Here is a 25,899-nt window from a genome sequence, read left to right on the forward strand (position 1 = left end):
ATCAAATCACCTATTAGCCATCTACAGTCCAATGGAAACATATCCAGATTTGCAAGGCATTGCTCATAAGAGAAGTGTGCTTGCACCTGTACTATGCGTGTTGCACAGCGTTGCACTTTCTCCAGCAAGTTACACTCCCGCTTCAGAAAGGGCCTCCATCGTGGTAAACAATACTCCAGATGCGGTCTAACAAAGTTTGCATAGGCCGTCTGGAAAATTGCCGATGTAATGGAAACAAAGGAGCGTTGGAAGCAATGAATCACTGAGCGTGCTCTGTTTTCCACCATGTTAGTCTGCATTGAGGCTGACAGTGCACACATTGTCCAAACTTTGAGGAGGGCAATACTGTCAATCGTCACAATGTCCACTCCACCAAAACAGTATTTGAACTCCATTCTCTCATTTCCCGAGATCATTGCCATAAAGCATCGGGTGAGGAAGTTGAGGTCATCTTCAATGCATCCCTCTACAACATATTTGGAAGACTCTGGCACACCAAATAACATAATGTTGGTGGAGTGCTGCTATCTATTCAGCTCTGCAGTTGACAGTACCAATTAGGTGGTGTTATGCCCATGTTTACACATAGCCTTCACCCAGAACTGCCATCATTGGGACCTTGTTATCATTGTCTATATCATCGTTGACAAGTCATTTGCTGTCAGTAAAAGAGGTGGCGCCACCCGTTGTGGCGCGAGGTGTCAAATGTCTCGATTTTGCATGTTTATGAGCCTCCGGTGCCTGCACAGACTCTGCTGGAGTTGACGTGCCCTCCACTGCAGTCTCCATGTGCTCTGCTGCAGCTTCTGTGCACCCTACTGCAGTTTCCATGCACCTTGTTGCAGTCACCGTACCTTCTGCTGCAGTCGTCATGCCCTCCACTGCGGTAACCGTGCTTACTGTCGCAGTCACCGAGATTTCTGCTCCATTCACTGTGCTTTTTGCTGCTACTGCAACTGGTGTGAAAACCAGCTCAGTATATTCAGGTTTATGCACGACTTCCTCAGCAATGGCACCACTTCCTGCAGTTGCAATGGCCTGCATTGCATCCCACAAAGCAACGTTCGTAGCACTCCCTTCTTGTGTACGGTCGTGCAGGGTGTCGATAAGTTTCACCTCAGCGTTATTCCGCCGCCAATCATAGCACATTTTACGTGTAGCTGGGCGAGGTCCGTAGGATTGGCTGTGATAAATTTGAAGATTTTCTTCAAAAGTCCAAAGCACTCTGTGAAACCAGTTCTCACAGTCATAGCAGTGGGCTGCTTCGATATTTTCACCCATGGTGCTTGAACAGATATCAAATTTGAAATAATTCACCATGTCATAAGTCGGAGTGCTTCTCGGAGTTTTCTTCATCTCTTTCGTACTTCTCGTATCTCCAGCTCATTGCTGGTAAACCAATCACGGCGCCTTTTGGTTCTTGAGCTTATCTTCCCGCATAATTAAAATTCAGAAGTGCACACTTTGAATGAGCATGCACAAACTCAAGTTGCATCAAATGCTCAGCAGTCGTTTGAATACTGTGTTGTTGTAATCATTTCAGTTTCGGTATATGGACTTCATCTCATTAAAGGGGTACCCAAACGCAAAATTGTTTTCTGAAAACCACTGAGAATCATGAATCATGGTCTAATTTAAAAAAAAAAAAAATTGTCAATCAAAATGTGTCAAAAAAGCCCTAAAGTGTGTATTGTTGCGGTTCTGTAAAACTGGCGCTTGTCTGAGGCATTGGCACACAATATATGGCGATCCTAGGACAGTTACTTCATTAGTATTTGTTTAGTTCGTCCTTTCCAAATGTCTAGTGGGGAAATGGGAAAGATGCATTGCGTAGGACTTCTTGTTAAGTCTTCAAGCCTCGATTCTTTCTTCTTTTTCATCCCTTTACTTCACTTTACCTTTCACACTAACCACGCAAGCACGCATGCAGAAAACTAATGATGCCAAGAATGCGAAGAAGCACAGCGAAGTTCAGTTGCTACGCGTTCCATCATTTTCCGTTCAAACTGCGTGCCAAAATCCAACTGCCGCCTCACCTCAGACCCTCATTATGATCACCACAACGTTACAAGGCTCACCATAATCACTCCACACGTCTTCTATAAATCCCCACAACTACCTACGTCCATTTCTTCAACACAAACGCGACAACTACGATCATCTCCTCCATCCTCTTCACCGCAACACCACTTCTACAACCACCTATCCCAATCTCTTCACCACAAACTCCACAATGCTTCTCTCACCTTCTTATTACTGCCACAACTGCCATCAACCCCTTAGACGCTCACCACAGTCTTTGAAGATGCCAAAGGAGCAAGGATAATGAGAATCAGGGTGTTTCGGCATGTAACTCGAAACGCAAGTATGCGCTGGGTTCATTCGAAGGGGGGCAGACAGCTCTGGGGTTTCCCCAAATAACCACGCTTAAATGGAGTCCAGCGCAAGTTCGGGGTCGGAGAGCTCTTCCGAAAACTCTCGCCCCATGTTAATCATGGAGCTCTAATGCGTGGCACAGCGTGGGAGCGAATGAAGCCATTTTCAATTCTGAACCCTGGCGGGGAGTGGCTATGGCATGGGGCGACTGCTATGCACCAATGGCAAAGCTCAAGAATGCCTACAACATCATTTGATCTGACTCTTGGCTCCTCCCCCCCACTTCTCCACCCATCCAGCTTGAAACCAAGTCTTCCTTCATCCTGGCTCCATGAAGCGGTCACCCAAGAACTCTCCAGCGTCCGAGCAAAATCTCGCCACAATGCAGCATGACAGAGAGGAGAGGGCGGAATAGCAAGCGATTGCCAGAATGGGCCAGGACTACCTCTGGGTCATTGACGCTCAGTTTCGGCTGCATCCAGAAGTCACATTCACAGACCCTCACACAGCTCCGTTAAAGTTTTTCTCTTACACATCTTCTCTCCCATCTTTGTCCCGTCCATTTTGGACACACAAGAGCAATCGGCGAGGACAAGTCCTGAACAATCCTTCTTTTAAGAGTGACCTTATATTACTGACTCACACCTCTCACTCCCACATCACAGATACCTTCAGTTTTTCCTCCCCCCCCCTTCCTGAGCGATTGGGTTGCACTGGTCCGCTGACTGCGCCAGGTACCACGAGGTCGCTAATCCTCAACTGCCTCTCCTCTTTCTGGGCTATCTCTAAGTGTGTGTGTGTGTGTGTGTGTGTGTGTGTGTGTGTGTGTGTGTGTGTGTGTGTGTGTGTGTGTGTGTGTGTGTGTGTGTGTGATGGTGCCTGTCATGTGTAGTGTAAGTTAAGTGTCATGTTTATATAAGTCATGTATAGCGTAAGACTGTCTTAGTTTATTGGGGTAAATCTGCACTGTCTTTACTTCTTTTATGAATGTCACATTTCTTTTGTCGCATCCACCAATTCCTTGTTTTTCCCTGCTGTACTTCTGTGAATAAACCCACACTGTGCCACATCATTTTCCTCGCCATGTTAAAATTCATTTGCTTTCTTATAAATGTACCCAGCACGGTTTTGTCTTTTCCTCCATTGGTCCAGCATGGTCCGCACCTCAGCATAGCCGGGAAGTTATCCCCGAAAAATATGCTTATAGCCGGTGTGTACTTGGCAGCTCCACTCGGCTGCACCTGATACAAGTAACGCAACTACTCTTCGACGGCGCGATTCCCAAATAAGGCGACCACATATTCCTCAGTTAAACTGTAGTCAGACGGAGGACACTGGGTCAGGTGGTCAAATTATTAGCGTTCACGATCGATTAGTGACCCGCCGTGACACAAACTTATTCGTGTGCGATGGCCTGCAATTCCCAGTGAGTCCAGTGAGGAACGAGGGACAGCCCCTCCCTTGTAGTACCCCTGCGACCCTGAGGCCGCAACAGTATTTTCAATTTTGCCAGTGACATCACATTTGGAAGCCAGATTGATCTGAACAATGGTTTACAAAAAGAAAGTGCATGCCAAACTCGGATTCCGATACTGATTCCACCGTCATCGGCAACTCTGAAGGTTCTCAGTATGTTGAAAGTCATCAGTGGGATTTCGAAGAAACTATTGGAGACAAAATTAGTAATGGAAACACTTTCGGGGGGATTGTGAAGCCGAATCATTTTCAGCCATGTGTGAGTGATTCAGACGAAGATGGCGACAATGGAGGTGTTCTTGAAGATGAAAACGCTGGTTGCATGTTCACTTCAGCTAGGTAGGGTTTCATTTACCGTTTAATCGGAGCTTTATAAGGGAGGGATTTGTATTAAATCGGTTTATATGACATCAACTCCAACTCCTCAGGAGAACAGCTGGGTTGCTGCAGCACTTCCACTTCTGAGTTTGTTCCATCGTCACCACATGGGAGACGCTTTCCCATTGCCTCCTCTCGGGGACATAGAGTGCAGGCTAGCTGTGCCCAAGCACGCACCTCGCTTGACAAGCCGTTCCAAGCCACGTGGCTCAAATCTCTCCAAGCCCATCGCCGAGGCTGTGACTAATCTGTTGAACGTGGTCCTGACCACAACGTCGTTGCATCGGTATCAGTCCAACTCGTGACAATGGTGGAATTGAGCATGGTCGCCGAAGGAGGACGCCGGTACGACGACCGAGGCCCACGAGGAAGAGCAGCTGAGCAGGTGGAGCTCATGCAGCGCTCGGAGTGGGTTAATCGTCGGGACGAACAAAGTGCTCTGGTTGCTGGAGCGGGAGGTATTCGGTCTTGTGTTGATGTGTGGGGGCGCATGGTCCCAGGTTCTGAGTCAGCAGATCCTGTTGTTTTGCGTCTATAGGTCAATTCCCGTGGTCAGTTTTCAAGGCCTGGACGCACGGACCGCAGCGGTGCTCACTCTGCGCTCCGTACTCGCCCTGGGCATTCTGAGGGACTGCTCGACATTTGCGGACATGGTGGAGACAATCTCGTCACTGATGCCAGCACTCTGTGTGCTCTGGCTGAGTGGGCTTTGAGCCATGGAGACTCCGAGCTTGGACACCTTTTGTTGTAATTTGTCTCCTTTTTTGTCAATTTTTGTAAATGTCTCCTTATTTCTGGCTAATTTGTATTTTTCTTCTTTCCATGAATTTTAATGCATAATATCCATATTAAAGTAATTTTATTTATTATTTATATCTGTATATATTTGTGAGTTTTATGAAACACTTTTATTATTGTAAAATTGACAAATATCAGTCTTCGGACGACCTTGCCCAGTATTTGAAGTTCCCAATGAACTAAAATGATGATGATGATATATTACTTGAGCAGAAATATCAGTCATTGCTCGACAGAACAGACACCATTGACAAAGTGGGTGACGAATGCTTTGTCCCACCATCGCAGGCTGACCAGGTGTTTTGGATGTTACAGGATTGTCCCGTTTCATACTTTCCCTGGATGCCATTTGTGTCTGTGTCTATGCCGAATCACACCATCATGTCCGTGAGGTGTCAATATCCTGTTCCAGTGGAGGGGGAGTGGTGATCGGAGGGAGGGAGAGGTGTGGTGGTGGGTATTGTGGGCGATGGTTGATCGGGGGATTGTGGGGAGATTGTTGAGGAGTGGTGTGGGTTAGTGGTTGGCATTGTTAGGGTGATGGCTGATGGGAGATTGGGGGGGATGGTGGGAGAAAGGGAGGCATTGGATGGTGATGGGTATTGTGGAGGTAATGATTGTGTGGGGATGGTGGAGGGGATGTGGGAACGTGGTGGGTATTGCGGGTTGATGATTCTGTGGGGATGGTGGGAGGTATTGTGGGGATGCTTGTTGATGGGGGATTGTGGGAAGATGGTGGAGGAGAGGTGTGGGATAGTGGTGGTTGATGGAGAATTGTGGGGGATGGGAGGCATGGGATGGTGATGGGTATTGTGGGGGGATGGTGGATGGGGAGTGAATGTGGGATGGTGGTGGGTAGTGTAGGGGTGGTTGTTGATGGGAGATTGTGGGAGGATAATGGGGGGGTATGGGATGGTGGTGAGTATTGTGGGGGTGATGGTTGATGGGGGGAGTGATGATAGGGGTAGAAGGGTGAAGGGGGGTGGGGGGCTGAAAGTTTTAGTATCCCAGGTCAAATCTTTTCAGAGGAGTAGTAGGTGATACATACGTACATTCCCTCCATTGTTAATGGATGGTGGTTCATTTGATTTGTAGAAATTTGTGGTGATAATATATTTAATTATTTTCATGTTCTTTTGTGGTAACTGCCAGGCAATGGGAACAGGTGTTTGAATTACCACTCAATAGTCTGTGTACCTGTGCTGGTGGCTGTGTAGAGATGGTGTTACAGTTTCGAGTGACGGCTGTTTATTCTACTTAATCGTGGGTATGGCATCCTTTCTCAATCATGGCAGATAACCACAAGATCTAGAAATCTCTGATGTTTCATGACGTGCTCTGTAACATGGTCCGAACACAAAACGAATATTTTCTCGGCCCGGTCCACACATGGGTACTTCGGACAAACCTCGTACAATTTCTGGGGTCTTTCGGCCGTCGTTGTAGCGTGAAACCATCTCGGTTTGTATTACTTTCCAAGCACCAAGGACGAGTCGACTGAGAAAATTTGTGGAAAATCGAACATTATTAACAGTTTGAAGTAAATCGTACCGTGATGTAACCCTTACACAGTATGGATATGGCAATCGACTTCCTGGAGCGACGTCACGGCTAATCTGAAGACGACAAAGATTTCCACTTCAAATCGCAAATTTGGAATTTGGATTTGGAAATTTGGAAATCAGAAAAAGACACATCATATCTATTTTGTCGGGTATCAAGCGATAGATTAGCATTGAGGTGGACTGAACGTTTGGGTTCCCCTTTAAGGCCTCCCGACCGCTCAGCTGGCTTGTAGAGTATCTCCCGTGAGGTCGGGATAGCTAAAGACCGATTCATATTGCAACATATCTGCATGAAATCAATGTTACACAAGTTCTGAGTGGCTGGTATAAATATTTGAGGTTTTGAACCTGAAAACTCAGAACCTCTCAACCAAATACGCTCAAAACCTAAGATTGCAGCAGGTTATCATACATCCTGCCATAATAAGAAGTAACAGCGAGCCACACTGTTAGCCATTACGTTCCTCCCAAACATGTCAGTTGGAGTGATAACTAAAAAACAGATGACTTAGCTAAGCAAAATGATGATGTTATCATTAACCTTAAAGACAAAGGAAACAAGTGAATATAATCACAGTTATAAAGGAAATAATCATGAGTGTGATCTCTTTTTTGCAGAATGTTGCTGCTGGTCGCATCACTGCTAGTTAGCAAGGTTGTGCCTCTGATGTAGTCCCGCTGCAGGTGAGGGTAGGAAATTTTGGGGATTTGATGAAGTTGCTCGCGATAACTCACAAACTCTTTGTTGAAAGACATTGAGAGATCTTTAACGTCCACCAGCTAACCCAAACATCCATCTGAGATAATGGTACACTTTGTGATGAAATGCCCTGCTTGATCATAATACTGAGGAATTACAATAATAACCACAATAACGACGATGATAACCACACTACTATAAATGCACTAAAGTAAATCATAATTAAAACACAAAAGTTGCGATTGACAAATTTTAAAGCGAACATTCTCTCTCTTTGCCCAGATCCAAACTGACAATCTCGATGATGTTTCTACCAGCTTTTACACAGTACTTTTAAAATCTCTACCACAAAGCCTTCACATCCTTCACTAATCTTATCGGTGAGTGTGCAGCAAAACTTCGACTTGAAAATTCCACTCAATAAATTTGTGCAACCCAATCCCGCTTCACATTCTCCGTGGAAACGCTCATAATGTACTCATACTTGTTTTTTCTCACCGGCGACATCAATTCTTTCATCCCAAGGTATGAGGTGGCTGTGATTATACCTTGTGAAAAAACAAGAACCATCCTCCATCCTAAATCAACTTGAACTTTCCAGACCTTCGGCCTGGCCATTTCCTTTCATGCAGATGACTTTCCCCAAGTTTCTTTCCCTCTTTCCCTCTGCATTGCCATTATTTGAAGCATCATTGATTACCGATTGATTATTCGGATATTTAACAACCACTTCTGTATACATAAAGGCTAAATTGTGTCAATGAAGACGAATATGAAAAAAATTTCACACTATATTCTCCATGGCGAGTTGATCATATGTATGAAGTTTTGCATCGATCTGTTAAGCAGTTCTGGAGAAGATCTTTCTTGTGTTTCTATTTTCAATCCAACATGGCTACCAGACCATGTGACTGATGACATAAATTTAATTCTTCACTCATATTGGGTTGTGCACCAGATATATGAGGTTGCAGATATTTTCAGATAAGGATTTTGATTCAACCAAGTACCACTTCACTTATGATGTCATCGTCCCCCATGGGGATGGGGGAGTCCCCTATAAACCCCATTGCGAGTTGATGACATATGCCAAGTTTCAATTTTAATCGTTGAGTGGTTTTGGAGATGTCCAATTTTTTTCCTTTAATCCAATATGTCTGCCATACCATGTGACCTATGACATCAGGGTTAGAATAAGATATTCTCCATGGGAAGTCCCTTCTACGTTTAAAGTTTTGCATCGATTGGGCAAGCAGTTGCAGAGAAAACCATTTTAAACCAAAAGCATATAGACGGGGACAGACTACTCTTTTTTACATTTAGCACAGGATAATTTTAATGTTGTGGTTTTATGGCATTGACATCTCAATATCGTTTTCAACATTGGTGAAGTTTACTTTCTCGAGGAAGATAAATATGACTACAAGTTGGACAAATATCATGGATACAGATCAGCAAAACATTGGTCTTACATTGCATTGAGATTCCTCACCTCTTTCCTCCCACGGTCGCTAAGCTTGCGCGACATAGGCTTAGGCTTGTGGCAACTCCTTGAAAGTTGAGGACTACAGAAGGCATCCTGCACAATGTGCTTTCCTCCACCCATAAAGCTGCTGGCATTGCAGCCAAGCGTTTCAGCAGGACCAGTTGGTGCTAATCCCCCAGGCCCAAGTGTCGGGGAGCTATCAGGCTTATGCTCAAGACTACGACTCTTGCGTAGTTCCTCACATGAATGACAGCCTCCCAGGCCAGGTCGCCAACCATCGTCAAAAGGATCTCGGCCTGGTGTGCACTCTGGACCTCCTTCTGCTTCCTGTACTGAGCAAACAATGTCCGGGCTTGAGCCAATCAGGCGACCGGGAAGCCGGAGTGATGCTGGGCCAAGAAGTGCAGCGTGACGGCAGCGCGGGGTACCATTTCCACGCTGTCCCGCGGCACCCTCATCATCGCCATCATCCTCATGAATGGGACTTGTACGCACCACGGTACTAATGTCAGCCAGCCACCCATGGGCATGAAGGCGGCGTTGCCGCTGCCGTCCTCTGAAAAACGGCTTGGAGCGTGAACATCGGCCTGGACCTGATACCGAGTCAAGACTGCGTGAGATATTTTCTGATCTCAGCAAGTCAGGCCTGGGAAACAAGAGATTTGATCATTATATTGGAAATATTAAAATAAAATAAAGACAAAGGAAGAGTATTAACTTACTCCAATTACAAGTGATGCATTGAGAACACAATTTCTTTTTAAACCAGTCAAAGAGTTAATGTGGGTCAGTGGAACATATGCCCTCAGGTCACCATATCAATCATGCATCCTGCTGCATCATGTTTACATCCAGTTTATTGACAGCAGTCAAGTCAATAAAACAATGAAAAAGCATTCAGCTGTGAACACTAATAACAATTTTCACTGATATTTGTGAATTCTCTCTTTTGTACAGTGGTAGAGAATGGGATGTATCAACAGGTCAAAGAAGCCTCCTCATTGAACTTGCAGTTTCCTTTACCAGCAGTGTCTAAATGAGATATCTGCGATCACAAAGTGATCGCCAAGGGTAAGCCTTCCCCAGTATCTGCGATCCAATGATGGCATATTCTTTTCAGACTGCCATATGAGCTAGACCTTCAACATTTATGAATCGAGTGTAAAATGAATGAGGTCACAATCCGAAAAAAGTAGGTCAAGAACACTCATCAAATATCAGGTGCACAACTTCAGTGATCTCACCAAGATAGACTTTCAGAATACTACAAACTACCTCGATGTCTACAAACTCGCAGTTGGAACAGTAATATAGCAGAGGCTGAAAAAACTTATTAATGAAGGTGACATTTGTGTTGTTGATGAAAGGAAGTTCTATAAAGTTCTATAAAGGCTTTGCTCTCATACGAGCCTCGATAAGAAATACAAAAAAAAAAAAAAAAAATTGTGAAAGTTGCTTCTCAGGCCTTGGACAAATTGTTCTTTGATTGTTTTTGTTCAAATTGTTCAAATTTGTTCTTTGTCTTCAGCTATGCAAGATATTTGAATATTGAAAGGAAAGAAGAGTGTAGATTTGACTCTGAAATTTTTTCTGTGTAAAGTCCTCAGACATGCTTCAGTTTGCACCTGCACAAATAGATAAGCTGCAAGAGGAATTTGTAGATCACCAACTTCTTGAGAAGCATGATATTCCTGATGCAGTCTGAGAAAAAGCGATGGGGGTATGAAGAAGGGACAGAACAGGATGAGGAGAAACAGTATTGCAGAATGGATATAATGTGGGGTTACATATCAGATGTTAAGAACTGTGATGCTTCGTACAGATTCAAGTGTCTATCCAAAGTAGCAAAATTTATTCTGATGGACTGATTAACAGAGACTATTCAGCCTTTTCAAACAGAAGAACACTTCAACCCGTCAGCATCTTCATGCATATGGTACACTGTCATCCATTATATAAGTAAAACTGACTAGCAAAGTTCATTGTGTGTCACATAGGAACCTCCAAAATAACTTTTTAATTCCACAAATAAGGTAAAAGGGCAGTACAATGACATGTACAAGAAGTAGATCAATTATGATTCTTCATAGTTGTACAATACCATATCTTGTTTTCAACAAATCTAATCTTACAGGTTAGCATTATTTATAGACCTTGACAATTACCATAAAATACTACAAAATACTGGAAAATTGTTTCTATAAAATACCATAAAATTGTGACTCTAAAATAATATAAAATTGTTATGATAAAATAATATAAAATTGTTACCATAAAATACTACAAAATTGTTTCGATAAAATACGATAAAATTGTTACTATAAAATTGTTGCTATAAAATACGACAAAATTGTTCTGATAAAATCCTATAAAATTGTTATTATAAAATACTATAAAATTGTTACTATAAAATACAACAAAATACTGTAAAATTGTTTCTATAAAATACCATAAAATTGTGAATATAAAATACAATCAAATTGTTACAATAAAATTATCATAAAATACTATAAAATTGTTACTATAATATACAACAAAATACTATAAAATTATCATAAAATACCATAAAATTATCATAAAATAATATAAAATTGTTTCTATAAAATACAATCAAATTGTTACAATAAAATACTACAAAATGTTTTAGATAAAATACTATAAAATTACGATAAAATTGTTTCAATAAAATGCCATAAAATTGTTACGATAAAATACTATAAAATTGTTTCTATAATATATGATAAAATTGTTACTACAAAATTGTTTCTATAAAATACCATAGAATTGTTTCTATAAAATACTATAAAATTGTAACTTAAAGCTTGACATGACTAAAAAACACCAAACTGTATTTCCTTAGATCTTTATTAAACCTGATTGATTGTTATCGGTTTACCATTACTGATACTTAGGTCGCCTTACAAAGACGATACATCTTTATCACACAAGGCATAAGTCAGGATAAAAAACAAGTTTCTGGTTCATAAATGTGAGAAACACCATGATCTTTGCTTTGTGAAACATTTCATGAATAAAGCAACATACCAGCTTCCAACAGTATTAATATATTTTCTGCGAAAATACTGACTGGATCAGTGTTGTAAAATAGTGCCTCAAAACACCGAAGAATGCACAAGAGAGCACCAACAAACCCATGACTATTGAGGCCCAAAAGCAAGCCACCCCAAAATCCACCCATTAACGCTGGGCTCACGCTCATGTGCTCATCACCATGCTTTTGGCATGACACAACCGAGTCTCAAGATATTTTTTAACCTTGACAGGGTGGCAAGCCTTGTTGCTGCGTGTACATTCTTCCCACAAAACTTAATTTCATAATACCTGTTGTGTGTGCTTGACCTTTTGTATTGACAAATAACTTTTAACAACCCTAATGGTGTTTGCAGAAATTTGCTGAGGATGAGAGTCATGGACATAATCCGTGTCACTGGCATAATTAATTTTTCTTTTTAATACTGTGTGGAAGAAAAATAATTATATTAATGTACTCACTGCCTTTTTATATACTCAATTCCTTATATTCATTTCCTTGTATTCAAAAAGTATAAAATCACACCTATAACCTAATGTTTTATCTCCCACCTCTCCTCTACTCCCCTTCCTGTCTGCTTCTGAGTATTTTGTTTGATGTCTTTCTCGTGTGAAACCAATCTCACCAAGGCCAGCTGTAGGTCATCATTCTCATTCTCATTCTCATTCTGCTCTCTCTGCTCTCTCTCTTTGTTCTCCCAGACCCCTCCACTCCTACCAAAGCATAGATATATCAGGAAATGGAAGCTTAGTTTAGTGCAAATCATTGTGGATGTTTACATCTCGGTGTTTTGGACTCCGTGGTACCGCACAATAAATGTTCTTTGATGAAATGTACTTTTCCTTGTGGACAGTAGATTATTTGTGTATTGCACATTGAGTGATAGTATTTACACCAAGTTGGCTAAAACAAAATTCCACAACAAATTGGTGCCGTGACTCGGATGTACTAAATCCCTGGAGGTAGTCCATGGTCCGGAGGGATGGCGAACGCTTGAGCATCGCAGACTAGAAGGTGAGCGGAGAGCGTTCGCCCCCATCCCTGACGGCAGGCTTGTTCTTAGCGGGTAACGTACATCGACAAAGGAAAGTACATGTCAGAGAATTTTTATTGATAGGCCTGAGAGGATCCTGCGGTTTGAGACCGCTTAAGCCTTCGGGGCTGAACAAAGATCAGGGATCTCTTCACGGGAGTTCGAGTCTTCGCCGTACCTTGAGCGAGTTCGGTACTCGGCTCTCTGTGCTGTACTTGGTACAGCAGGCAGAGGGGAAAAGGCCAATCCCCTCTGGCCAAAAGGGAGGGGGTTGGAGTCCCACCTCTGCAAAGAGAGGGGTTCGAGGCCCAGCTCACTGTGTGATAAAGTGTGATTGTGTGTGAGGGTTATGTGGTTCGAACTAACAGTACTATATAGTTGCTTTATTTTTGTGCTGAGCAGCATTTGTTGTATTATTGCTATATTGAAGTGCATATTTCATGGTATTTGTGACCTGGTAACGATTTGCAGGATGGGAAATGCTGGTGGAAAGCATGATGAGATTGGGTACACGGAAGCAACCTGCCCCAGGCCACGCAGAGGGACATGCGCGAGATATATGTTTGATAAATACGGACCTGATTCTGTGAGAGACGTTGCAAATTGGTGCGTTTGGACGATGAATAGTAAATTGCCTTTTCCTGAGAATGGTACTTTTGATCGGGATTGTTTGAATCACCCGAGGAAAGTTTTGGAGTGTAGGGACAGGGTCGAAAAGACGCGGCTGTTAAACCTAAAGGGTCAGCTGGACCAGGTGACCATGCAGATGCCTGTGAGACTTGAAAATAAATCCAAATGAAAACAGCGAGCTGCCCCTGTGGAGTTCGAGGATGATGGAGAGGAGTCAGATAAGTGGCCTGACCCTATTCTGGACATAGTTCCAACGGCGGCGCCGCTCAAGGACGAGGAACCGGGCGCAGAGGGAGATGATGGTACAGGGCAGGAAGAGCATCAAAGAGCAGCCACAGGAGGAGTACCAAAAGAGGAGATTACAGAGAGCATGGAGAGAAAACCTGCTGCGACACAACGACAAGAGAGGGCTCCTAAGGTGACAGGGTCGGAGTGCAGACCCGGTCCAGAAAGGCCACGGTGGAAGCTGCGAAGGAAGAAGATGAGGAGGGACTGGTAGGTATGTTCCCATTGCGAGATTACCCGGGGGCCGGAGGTGTGCAAGCAATATATCGGCCATAGGGTTCCGAGTTAAGGGCCATTGCAAACGAGTTGCCGAAGGTACGAGAGGATCCGCAAAAGTTTCAACGAGAGTTGCGTGTGATTGTGGAATGCCATCAGCCGACTTATATGGACATTAATATTTTGTTGAAATTGATTGTGCCCGAGGGGTTACTCCGACTATTGAAACAAGTTGTGGATGGCCAAGTGAAGCGCCTGGAACCCGAGACGAGCTCAAAGAACATGTCAACAAGCTCATTGACACGGTGACAGAGGTAGCACCACTCAAAACAGATTGGGGGAAAATACAAGCGTGTAAACAACGCTCATCCGAAGATCCGTTGGATTACCTAGAACGGTTATGCAGTGTGTATCAGCGTCACTCTGGATTAAAAGATGAAGAAGGCGTCCCGTTCTCTCATGCATTTACCATGGCAGCAAAATTGCAGAACGAGGTCAAGCGAGTGAGTATCGGCTGGGAAACAAAGGATGTGAAGGATCTGATGCCCGATATAACCCATTGCAGTTCATTGATCGAACAGCGTCATGCTGAGACAGAGGCTAAACTGATGCTGACCCAGGTAAATGGGCAAGGAGAATGGGCAAGTAGGAGAACGAATAAGTGTTATGAATGTTTGTTGAGTTATCTGTTTGGATTTCTGTTTGTTCATTGTACTCACTGGAACTTTGCTTGCTGTGAAATTGTTGCATTGTATTGTGTGGAGACTACGGATTCGTAAATCCCATAGTTTTGTATTAAAGAGTTACCTCTTTGGATGGAATTTGAATGCAATGTCATTGGAAATGTGGAGTTTTGTTGAGGACGTAAGTTGAGTGTCCCAACCTGGAACTCTTGTATGTTTGTATTTATATCTTATTTGTATAAGCACTGATTTGCATTGACCTGCATGTGGTACTAAGGCCTAAGTCACATTTGCTCTACGGCGAGGATACGGCAGCCATACGCCCTCTGAATTGAGAGAAATGTGTGGCGGCCGCAGAGTTTCTGCGGTGGCCTCAGGGTGGCCCTACGCCGTTTGGCTATATTTTACAGGTCATAAGGTCGCTGTGGAATTATAACACGGAGTTATAACTTTTTTTCATTTCGACGTTCGCCGTAACAATTCGACAAGCCGAAACAAAAAAACTGGTAAAAAAAAAAAAAAAATTACCCATTCCTTACCGTCCGTCTGGCCGCACGTTCGCCTGAGTGCCCCTCTGCGGTCGCCTTGCGGTCGCCTTGCGTTTGCCTTGAAAATTCTATGGCCGCCGCAGGGCCCCCTTGAGGTCACCGTGCGACATCAAATTAAAGACCGTACGGCAACCCCACGTTTTCGGTCTCCACAATTTCTAAGACCTAAGGCCTAAGTCACATTTGCTCCACGGCGAGGATACGGCGGCCGTACGCCCTCTGAATTGACAGAAACGTGCAGCGGCCGCAGAGTTTCTGAGGTGGCCTCAGGGTGGCCCTACGCCGTATAGCTATATTTTAAAGGCCGTAAGGTCGCCGTGGAATTATAACGCGGAGTTATAACTTTTTTCATTTCTACGTTCGCCGTAGCAATTCGACAAGCCAAAACAAAAAAAAAATGGTTAAAAAAAAATTACCCATTCGTTACCGTCCGTCTGGCCGCACGTTCGCCTGAGTGCCCCCCTGCAGTCGCCTTGCGGTCGCCTTGTGGGCACCTTGCGTCTGCCTTGAAAATTCTATGGCCGCCGCAGGAACGCCCTAAGGTCACCGTGCGACATCAAATCAAAGACCGTACGGCAATCCCACGTTTTCGGTCTCCACAATTTAAAAATACGCCGTGCAGCTCCCCGAAAAATAAAAACATATGTGACTGCTACATTGTGTGACCGTGGAAATACTGCGGCCGCCGTATAATTGCTCGTGGCCGTAGATTTTGGGACCCCACGGCTGCCGTGGCAAATGTGACTCGGCCTAAATACGCCGTGCGGCTCCCCAAAAAATAAAAACATATGTGACTGCTACATTGTGTGACCGTGGAAATACTGCGGCCGCCGTATAATTGCTCGTGGCCGTAGATTTTGGGACCCCACGGCTGCCGTGGCAAATGTGACCTAGGCCTTAGTGAGTGTTGAAATGGAATGTGTGCGAGTCCAGTAGATTTCACTGGAATAAAACGTGCTCTGTTGTGTTGATCTGTGAAGCTTATGGGAATGAATGAGTACGGAAAGTGGAGATAAGGATTGGTCGTCAAACTGTGAAGACTCTGGATGAGGCGAAGTGCACACGCCGATTCTAGAGGAAAAACGATGACAACTGACTCTTCACATGCTGTTACATCTTTGGCATGGACACAAATAACTGAGTATATGTAAGCTTGTTTTGAAAGACAGAGCCCAAGCATTGTGCTGCGATCTATTTAGAGTGCAGGGCAGATGTCGTTGAGAGTGTTTTAAGACTAGATTGAGAGGTGTGTGTGAATTCAATCTTGGTGAAAATCTGAATTAGAAGTGATTGTGAGCTCGATAAGAAACTGAAGATTACTGTACGATGTCATACATGAATGTCTTGTTAAAAATGCTATTGCAACTACTTAAGAAACTTCAGGCAGAGAGTTAAAGCAGTCTGGCTGTTCGTGGTTTGGGTGCTGGCTCATGATGAGACCACTTTGCCTTGGGGCCACTTGCTTGGTGCTGATAAAAAAAACCAAGGTCACGAATCTCCCTGAACGGGCCAAAACTAAACTGGAATGTCTGTGCTTTGCCGGCAGGGAAGGATAAATGTGTATTCCCTGCCTTGGATCGATGCTGAAGCAAGTGTTGAAGTTTTATTTAAAAGCCATAGGGATTTTGGATAAATTGTGAAATAACAATTATGAATGTGGAATATATTCCGAACGTGAAGTCCATTTAGGAGACTTGCTATCGCCGGCATTATGAGACAAAAAATAAATTGATGACAAGTGGGAATTTGCCTCCAATGACTCAGCCCGGCAAGCTGAGGTCTTACAAGCAGCTGTTTGTACTGCAGGACAAGATTTATGGGTACTGGAACCCCCCATTCAATTCATATGCGGATTCAAAGGGGGGGGGGGGATAATGCCCCAGAGAGGGGAAAAAATGGCCCCAAAATGCAAGTGCCATTGTCATAAAAAAAAACCTCACATCTCTCAAGTGTGTGTGTATTTGTTTCACCCACGGCACAGTTGGGAGGGTGGGGGCTACTGTGTTGAAATGCACACGCGTGTGAGAAATGTTTCCAAAATTTTGATTTGAATCGTAACCATTGTACTTAAAATGTGATCGAAATATAGAAATGTGATTGATTTGGAATGACTTAAAATGATTTGATGATGTTTAGCACAAAGGGCGATTCACAGATGATGCATGATCCCTCGGATGGACGTTAAACTAGGCGTGCTGTCTTCATTAGTCTGTGAATGTTAAAGTTAATAAATGGTATTGGTTGATGGATGTTAAAGACAAATTCCTGCCAAAACTACTGCTGGGAAGGCAATGGCAAACAACCCAGTGTCACCCTTTGATCGATTCAGGCAGAGAAAAATTCATTGCATATATGAATGAAATAATGTTACCTCTTACAATGATTGATCTGTTAAGCAAGTACTTCAACTGGTGAAGAAAATTGGGTTAAAATCCAGACAAAGCTGGTGCTCCTGAGATGGCTAGTGTACAGATTGGCTGTCCGGTGCTCCTTAAAACACACAGCCGTTGCAGGACTTATCAAAAGAACATTTCAATCCTTTGCCTGCCAAGGTCGAGCTTTCTGTACGGGAAGCGGACAGAAAAACATGTTGTCTTTATATGGGCCTCTATCTGAAAGGGTAAATTCATTAGATTTAATTGGACAATTATATTTATTGTCAAAATGAAAGACCATAGAGCTCTTTAAGCGAAATTGGATAAATATTGCACTCAAAAGGTGGAGTTTTAACCTAATGGTCATCTGGAGTAGGCAATCAGGAGAAAGAGGGACCAGTTGGGAGCTCACAGCAGGTATCATATCATGATGCGAACAGCAGTTCAAATCTCCCATGCTTCCCCCACAACAGTGATAAACATTATTTGGGGAAAAGATGGGGAAGGTTCTACTGAGATAGCTACATGTCTGGACGGAGTTTTTTGAGCTGCAATTTAAATGCGATTCGCCTGATGACTCAACTTTGACAAATGATTTGACAATTTTTGTACACCTGTTTAAAAACAGAGGTTTAAACTGTATTTATTTGTTTTGATAAAGGAATGGATTTGTATTTAAAAGGTCAGAGGATGTGATTGGATGGCTCGTGTATGTGTGCTGGTTATATTGCAGCATGTTGCTGTTTTGGTGAGAGAGAAGTGGATAAGATGGACAATGTCAGAGATTTAAAATGTTGATGGAATTCTGAATAGTGATGAGAGAGGTTGGTTACACATTATTTTTCCAAGATATTTCAGCTCCATTGACCATGAAAGAAATGGATGCTCATCAGATTGATGAAACAATATTAGCATTTGGTACAAATAAACAGTTTGGAGAAATTTTGTATTTCTTAACCATATTGGCAAGTTTTGTTCCCAAATGTTTCCAAATGGACGCTCTGCAGCTTGAAAACTCGATGTCAAGGCCGAGCAGCGTGGAACTCTTACTATGGGGGAGTTTGCAGAGCTGAGAACCCGAGAAAGACTTCCAAAAGAATCACCCTGTGACGACAATGATAGTCATGCTACTTGTTTATTTAGTGTAATTATAACAAGTGATACTCGTGATAATGTCTGCATGCACCGGGTGTGTTGTCACATGCATAAACATGGGGAACAGTTAGCAACTAATGGAAGTTGTGTGCGGTAACTTAGTTAATTACTTTCAGACTCGGCTCATAAAAAAAAGGAAAAGGGAACTCATTGAGAACGCTGGAGGCACATGATGTTTGTGTTCATTGTGTCTTTTCCTCCATGACAATTCATCATAGTATTCGAACCATCATGTTTCTTTTGGTTATAATTAATATCAACTTTTGTTTTGAGATTACAAATTGAGAAACCTTTTATCATACAAGTCTCGTAATCCTAATTTAAATGTATTGGGGTCTTTGAGTGACAGAGTATTCTCCCGATCTGTTTTTCCGAACTTCTTCTTGAATGGATCAAAATTTGCGGAGTAATTAGAGTCCGTATCTTTAAACCAGTAACTTGGGACACATGTGAATGATTGGTCATATCACAGTAAAGTTATTGATAACTTGTATTGATTGATATATTGTCAATCACTGTAGCTATGGACCTTGTTGATTTGTTAATTGAGGGGAGGGAAAAGCTACTGAGAATTGAATCGAGATAATATATTAAGTTGAGGTACTTACAAAATATTGAAAGTGGGTCTCTGTTATTAAATTGATCGACAGATTGGTCAACATTACATATTAGGAATTATAAGTTAACTGCAAGGGAAAATCAAGATATGAGGGAAAGCAGAATGGTATTTACATAACCATAATGCAGAATGGCTGGAAGAGTGGCCAGACCAACAGCTATTATGAAATCAATTCATGGAATTAGGAATTGTACCATGTACTGTAAATGCTTCCATATTTTGTGGGGAAAAAAAAACAAACAAAAAGGATAAATAAGAATTATGCGGAGTACAGAAGGCATTAACATGCGAAATGAATGTTAAATCAGTCAGAGTGTAAGAATTACATTATTGTAAAGAGTGCGATGATGCCACAAGCCAATTTAAATATTACCTGTTTTATTTGTTTTCTGATTAATTGGGCAGGTGCATGATTTTTGATTAAGTGGTACTTCTTGTACGTTTACTTAAGTAACTTTCATCAGCACGGAAGTGCGAAGTTAGCTGGGAAAATAAATAAATAAATAATGGCAGTTGCTCTGGAACTGCTTGTGAATGAAACTGTGGATTGTTCAGCAGATAATGATTGCAAATGTTAAATGGTAACTGTGCAAAATCGAATCGCTTTGGATTCGGTACTTGCTCCAAAAAACAGGGGAACCTGTCCTCTTGTTGGGGTTGTGTTGTACTTATCGCTCAGACGAATTAAAATACATTGAAGAAGATGCAGGAGCTAACTTTCATAATTATTGCACAGATGATGTAATATATTTCTTGACTCAAAGGGATTTTCTTTTTTGAAGGATGGTGAAAATAATTGTTGATTGCAAATTGGAACCCTGATAAATACTGCTGCTCTTTCTACATGGAAATAGCAAGTGAAATGAATGTTTTTGAGTGTACATACCACTGAGATGTCTGTATATTTTAGCATGTCGTTTCGGTGTGAAAAACAAGGAAAGGAAAGGGATAGAATTTTGATATCACACATAATGCAAGTTAAATGCTTCTATAAGAACCTTTGTCAGTCTTATTGAAATACATGAGCCCATGACCTTTACTGATTGGTGTTTAATCAATGCTTAACCTCGATTTTGTTTGTTTCGGAGTGTTGAGAGCAGTAGAACTATGCAGAGTACAATTTCGTCTAATGAAGCTTTGGAAGAACTTCCACCGAAAGATTGGACGATGAGAACCAGATTTGGGTGATTGGGCATTCAACACGTGATCATGACACTACCCCCTTCCTGAGGAGATAAGATGAACATGTTAAATAAAAAGGGAAAGAAAAGAAAAAACCCACTGAAGAGAAGGTTGGACAAGTCAAACCACAGCAAGGCAAAGACTTGATGTCGCCATTGCATGATGCCTGCCTGAAGGAATGTCCCCAACCACACTCGTAAATTGCTGCTCTTCAGATACATCGTGAACTTGCCGTGGTTGCACAAAGCACAACAAAGGCCCTGAAGATCCACACGGCAAGTCATCTGCAACATGTGTTCAATAGTGCAGATGGGGCTCATGCAGCCATCGCGGCTGCCTCCAACGTGCACAGCTCGCTTGGTGAATCAAACCTGATTGCACAAACTGCTGCTACGAGGCTCCAAACCCTGCTGGGGCTGGATCTCTGGGTCACCTCTCAAGTCCTTTTCGTCTCCTTCAACCCAGTGTCAGGCCCAAGCTCGTACCTGCCAAGATCTACCTTCTCTGCAGCTCAAGGAGTGCCTCGACTGTGTTTCCTATTTGGGTGCTGCTCTATCTACACCCTGACCTGCTTATCTTCTGGCCTCAGGCAACATGTCTTTTTGATTTGTGACACCTGCTGATGAACAGGCCATGAATTAAATGAAAACGCGCTCACTAACCTGGCTGGGACACTATTGAAATGGTCGTCATCCAGCATTCTTCTCCTATGAGCACTCGCTGCCATTGTTGATTGAACTTGTGTAACGGATATCTTTTCTCCTCAAGGAACGAGGTATGGTGATCATGTGTCATATAATTATTTAAATTTTCCTGATATGGAAAAAAGGGGGGAATGTGGAAGAAAAATAATTATATTCATGCACTCACTGCCTTTTTGGTTCACGACTCAGTAAGTGACCACTATATTTGTTATGGGTGTGTGTGTGTCTGTCTGTCTGTCTGTCCCGAGCATAACTCCGTGGGTTTTGATCTGATCTTGATAAAATTAGGGTGCGAGGTTTGTATCATGATCTAGTTGTGTTTTCCAGAGAATGGGCGTGCTGCGCCCATTATGGGCGGAGCCACGCCCAAAAAACATGTTTTTAGGGGGTAGTCGGTTTCAAGTTACATCTTCTCCGAGGGGGTTTGTCGAATCTGGCAGAGGTTTTGGTATTTGGTTAGCCCAATGGCACCTGCATAGCCCCACGGAGCTCGATTTTTCATTTTCGTCCCAAGGTCAAGGTCACAAGGTCACAAACTTAGAAAATGTCAAAAAAATCAATAAATTGGGCATCGAGCTCCTAGGGTTTTCAACTGTTTCGAATGAAAGTTGGTATGCAAGAAGTGGTCTTCGAGTACTACAACTTTCATCATTTATGTTTTTCCCAATTCCCGCCAGTTTGCCCGTGGCGTCCCCTCGAAGGTCAAAAAATAAAAAAGGCGAACCGTGTACATTGCTCGTGAACCATCGCCGTCTCCAGACTTGTTATATACTCAATTCCTTGGATTCAAAAAGTATATAATCACACCTATAACCTAATGTTTTATCTCCCACCTCTCCTCTACTCCCCTTCCTGTCTGCTTCTTAGTATTTTGTTTGATGTCTTTCTCATGTGAAACCAATCTCACCAAGGCCAACTGTAGGTCATCATGCTCTCTCTCTCTTTGTTCTCCCAGACCCCTCCACTCCTACCAAAGTGTGTATATATATATATATATATATACACATCAGGAAATGTAAGCTTAGTTTAGTGCAAATCATTATGGATGTTTACATATCAGTGTTTTGGACTCCGTGGTACCACGCAATAAATGTTCTTTGTTGAAATATACTTTTCCTTGTGGACAGTGGATTATTTGTGTATTGCAAATTGAATGATAGTATTTACACCGAGTCGGTTAAAACAAAATTCCACAACAACTGAGTGCAGCAATGTCCATGAAGAGAGACAAAATGGACAAAACAACTTTAAATATATGTACTACCCTGATTAATTAATGCAAATCCAGAGTAAAACCACAAGTTTCGTTTCCTCATGGAATGCCACTGTTTAATCTTGAAAATCCTCGACACATGTAAGCAACTTTTAATGTTCATTTTTGATATAGTTGCCCACTTTTTATTTGGGATATTAAAACCACAGCACTTTAAAATGCTATAACCACCTTGCTTGGAGGATCTCTTCAAAGATAGCATAGATGTAAATACTTAAGTCACATACATCAAAATGATCTCCAGTTGCTCTCAAATCCAAAGCACCAGGAAGTGCCTCTTACATTCCAAAAGAGCAAAATAATTGAATAATGTGGTAATTTTGATAGTTATGTGTTTTAACAGATTTTAAAAATATATTAATTTACTTGGACTTATTATTAGTGAAATCATAGATTCACAATTATATTGGTTGGTCTGGTCTGTTATTGGATTCGCTATATATGCTAGATATTTCAGACTCGGCTCATAAAAAAAGGAAAAGGGAACTCATTGAGAACGCTGGAGGCACATGATGTTTGTGTTCATTGTGTCTTTTCCTCCATGACAATTCATCATAGTATTCGAACCATCATGTTTCTTTTGGTTATAATTAATAACCAAAGGATTTTCCGTCTGTCTGTCTGTGTGTATGTGTGTGTGTGTGTGTGTGTGTATGTTTGTGTGTGTGTGTGTGTGTGTGTGTGTGTGTCTGTCTGTCTGTCTGTCTGCAACGCGAGGCTCCACAGCACAAACCAGCGAAACGATTTAGATGAAACTTTGCCGACATGTGCAGTATTTGTTGGGAATGTGCGCGTTTGAATTTATTTTTCCTAGCAACCACCCGTTGCTGTGCAGCAGCCGAAAAACCGCGTACATTACTTTCAATACTTGCCCTTCGGTTTTGAATGTAGAGAAGCGAGACTTCGGCATTAAACACTTCGAGATATTTAGAAATTTTTACTCGAGCTGATTTTTGATTGAGGTTTTATTTTTCAAATGGTAGTCCTTCAAAAATCGGGTGTCTATTCACCGTCATTTTTTATGAGGGGCTTAGGAAAGTGGGCGGAGCTTAGGGAAAGTGGACGTGGTTGATGGAAAGTGGGAGTGGCGTAGGAAAGTGGGCGTGGCTTATGAAAAATATTGTGTGGCTCAGGAGGTGTGGTTAAACAAGAGCATTGAGAGAAGTTTATCGGGTTTTCCGTCTGTGTGTGTGTGTGTGTGTGTGTGTGTGTGTGTGTGTGTGTGTGTGTGTGTGTGTGTGTGCAACGCGAGGCTCCACAGCACAAACCAGCAAACCAATAATTTATTTATTTCCCGAAAACGATTCCCCACCCACACACCACCTCCAATTATTTATTTATTTACCGAAAACTATTCCCCACCCACACACCACCTCCAATTATTTATTTATTTAGCGAAAACGATTCCACGACCCACACAACACCTTTAATTATTTATTTATTTACCGAAAACGATTCCCCACCCACACACCACCTCCAATTATTTATTTATTTACCAAAAACGATTCCACGATCCACACACCACCTTTAATTATTTATTTATTTACCGAAAACGATTCCCCACCCACACACCACCTCCAATTATTTATTTATTTACCGAAAAGGATTCCCCACCCACACACCACCTCCAATTATTTATTTATTTACCGAAAAGGATTCCACGACCCACACACCACTTCCTATTATTTATTTATTTACCATTTTGGATTCTCCTCCCGACACACCACCTCCAATTATTTATTTATTTACCGTAAACGATTCCCCACCCACACACCACCTCCAATTATTTATTTATTTGCCGAAAACGATTCCACGACCCACACACCGCCTCCAATTATTTATTTATTTACCGTAAACGATTCCACGACCCACACACCGCCTCCAATTATTTATTTATTTACCGTAAACGATTCCACGACCCACACACCACCTTATTTATTTATTTACCGTAAACGATTCCACGACCCAAACACTACCTCCAATTATTTATTTATTTACCGTAAACGATTCCACCATCCACACACCACCTTCAATTATTTATTTACTTATTTACCGAAAACGATTCCACGACCCACACACCACCTCCAATTATTTATTATTTAAAGTGGGAGTGGCGTAGGAAAGTGGGCGTGGCTTATGAAAAATATTGTGTGGCTCAGGAAGTGTGGTCAAACAAGAGCATTGAGAGAAGTTTATCGGGTTTTCCGTGTGTGTGTGTGTGTGTGTGTGTGTGTGTGTGTGTGTGTGTGTGTGCGTGCGTGCGTGCGTGCGTGCGTGCGTGCAGCTGTCTGCAACGCGAGGCTCCACAGCACAAACCAGCAAACCGATTATTTTTCAAATGGTAGTCCTTCAAAAATAGGGTGTCTATTTACTGTCATTTTTTATGAGGAGTGCCAGTTGGCAAAATACGCAATAGGAAAAATCTTGCCAGGCAGAGGAACACAATTGTATGTGAACCAATATGTCTTGGCAATGAATCTTCGGCGGTGGATCAATCAGAATGAAAAGCAACGTATCCAGCGCTTCGATCCTAGCGAATCCCTTGTCGCCTACCAGCTTGTTTTGTCTGTCTGTTTGTCTGTCAATCGCCTACAGGTTGCAATTCCACATCAATCTTTACAAAATTTAACCACTTGGTAAAGCTAGTCAAAGGTTGGAAGACATTTGTTTTTTGAGGTCAAAAGGTCAAAGTCACATAAAATCAACTTGCATCCGATTTGCTCTAAATTTTCAAAGAATTTGCACACTGCATCACTAAATTGCTTAACAAATCAAAAGCCTCATGGTAAACTCGACTCGAGACTCGTGTACCCAAGCATGTCTCACTCAAGTCAGTGCATGCTTTAAAATCTTGTGTCCCCAAACTATCCTGTTCTGTTCTCTCCTTACTGCCTCATATCCATTGCCATTGGACTCTGAGTCTTTTTGACACAAGAAGATGAAGAAAGTTTTGGAAAGTCCCGCTACATCAGCAATGGAGCCAACAAGCATCAGTGTCCAAATTCTCAAATCCTGCAATGCTGCTCTTCTCTTTTAATATGTTCTTTTCACCCTTTACTTCAGCTTTGGCTCCTCTCATCTCCCAGAAAGACAGCTACCATCACCCTAATTCACAAAAGGGTGAAAATAGTCCAACCTCAAGAATTAACTTTCAAACTTGTCTCCCTCCTCCAAAACCTTGTGGCACCTTGTTAAGTCTGTCTGGTGGATGCTCCCCTCCATCCCATCCCTCACTTCAAATAGCACCACAGCTGACTCTGCTCTGCTGACTCTGCCTAATGCCTTAATTCTGTGTTTGCTTCCAAATCTTGTGTAGCCCAGCCCTCATTCCTGCCACCTATCCTACCCGCTTGTACCCAACTGTT

At 42.5% G+C, this 25,899-nt stretch overlaps 1 protein-coding gene and 1 pseudogene across 1 annotated transcript in view; one reads left to right on the plus strand and one right to left on the minus strand.

The window, feature by feature from the left end:
* Nucleotides 1-25,899, minus strand: part of LOC147029296 (mitogen-activated protein kinase kinase kinase 12-like) — a 223,389-nt gene that overhangs the window by 48,166 nt on the left and 149,324 nt on the right. Inside the window, exon 10 of the mRNA XM_085872244.1 lies at nt 8,786-9,425. Coding sequence (XP_085728370.1) covers nt 8,786-9,425 — 640 coding nt within the window. The remainder of the gene's footprint in view (nt 1-8,785; nt 9,426-25,899) is intronic.
* On the plus strand, nt 4,131-4,943 carry LOC147029297 (ribonuclease P protein subunit p38-like; annotated as a pseudogene).

The sequence above is a fragment of the Eptatretus burgeri genome, chromosome 3 (genome assembly GCF_056783735.1).
Source record: "Eptatretus burgeri isolate ZD-2024b chromosome 3, Ebu_testis_v1, whole genome shotgun sequence".
Lineage (NCBI taxonomy): Eukaryota > Metazoa > Chordata > Myxini > Myxiniformes > Myxinidae > Eptatretus > Eptatretus burgeri.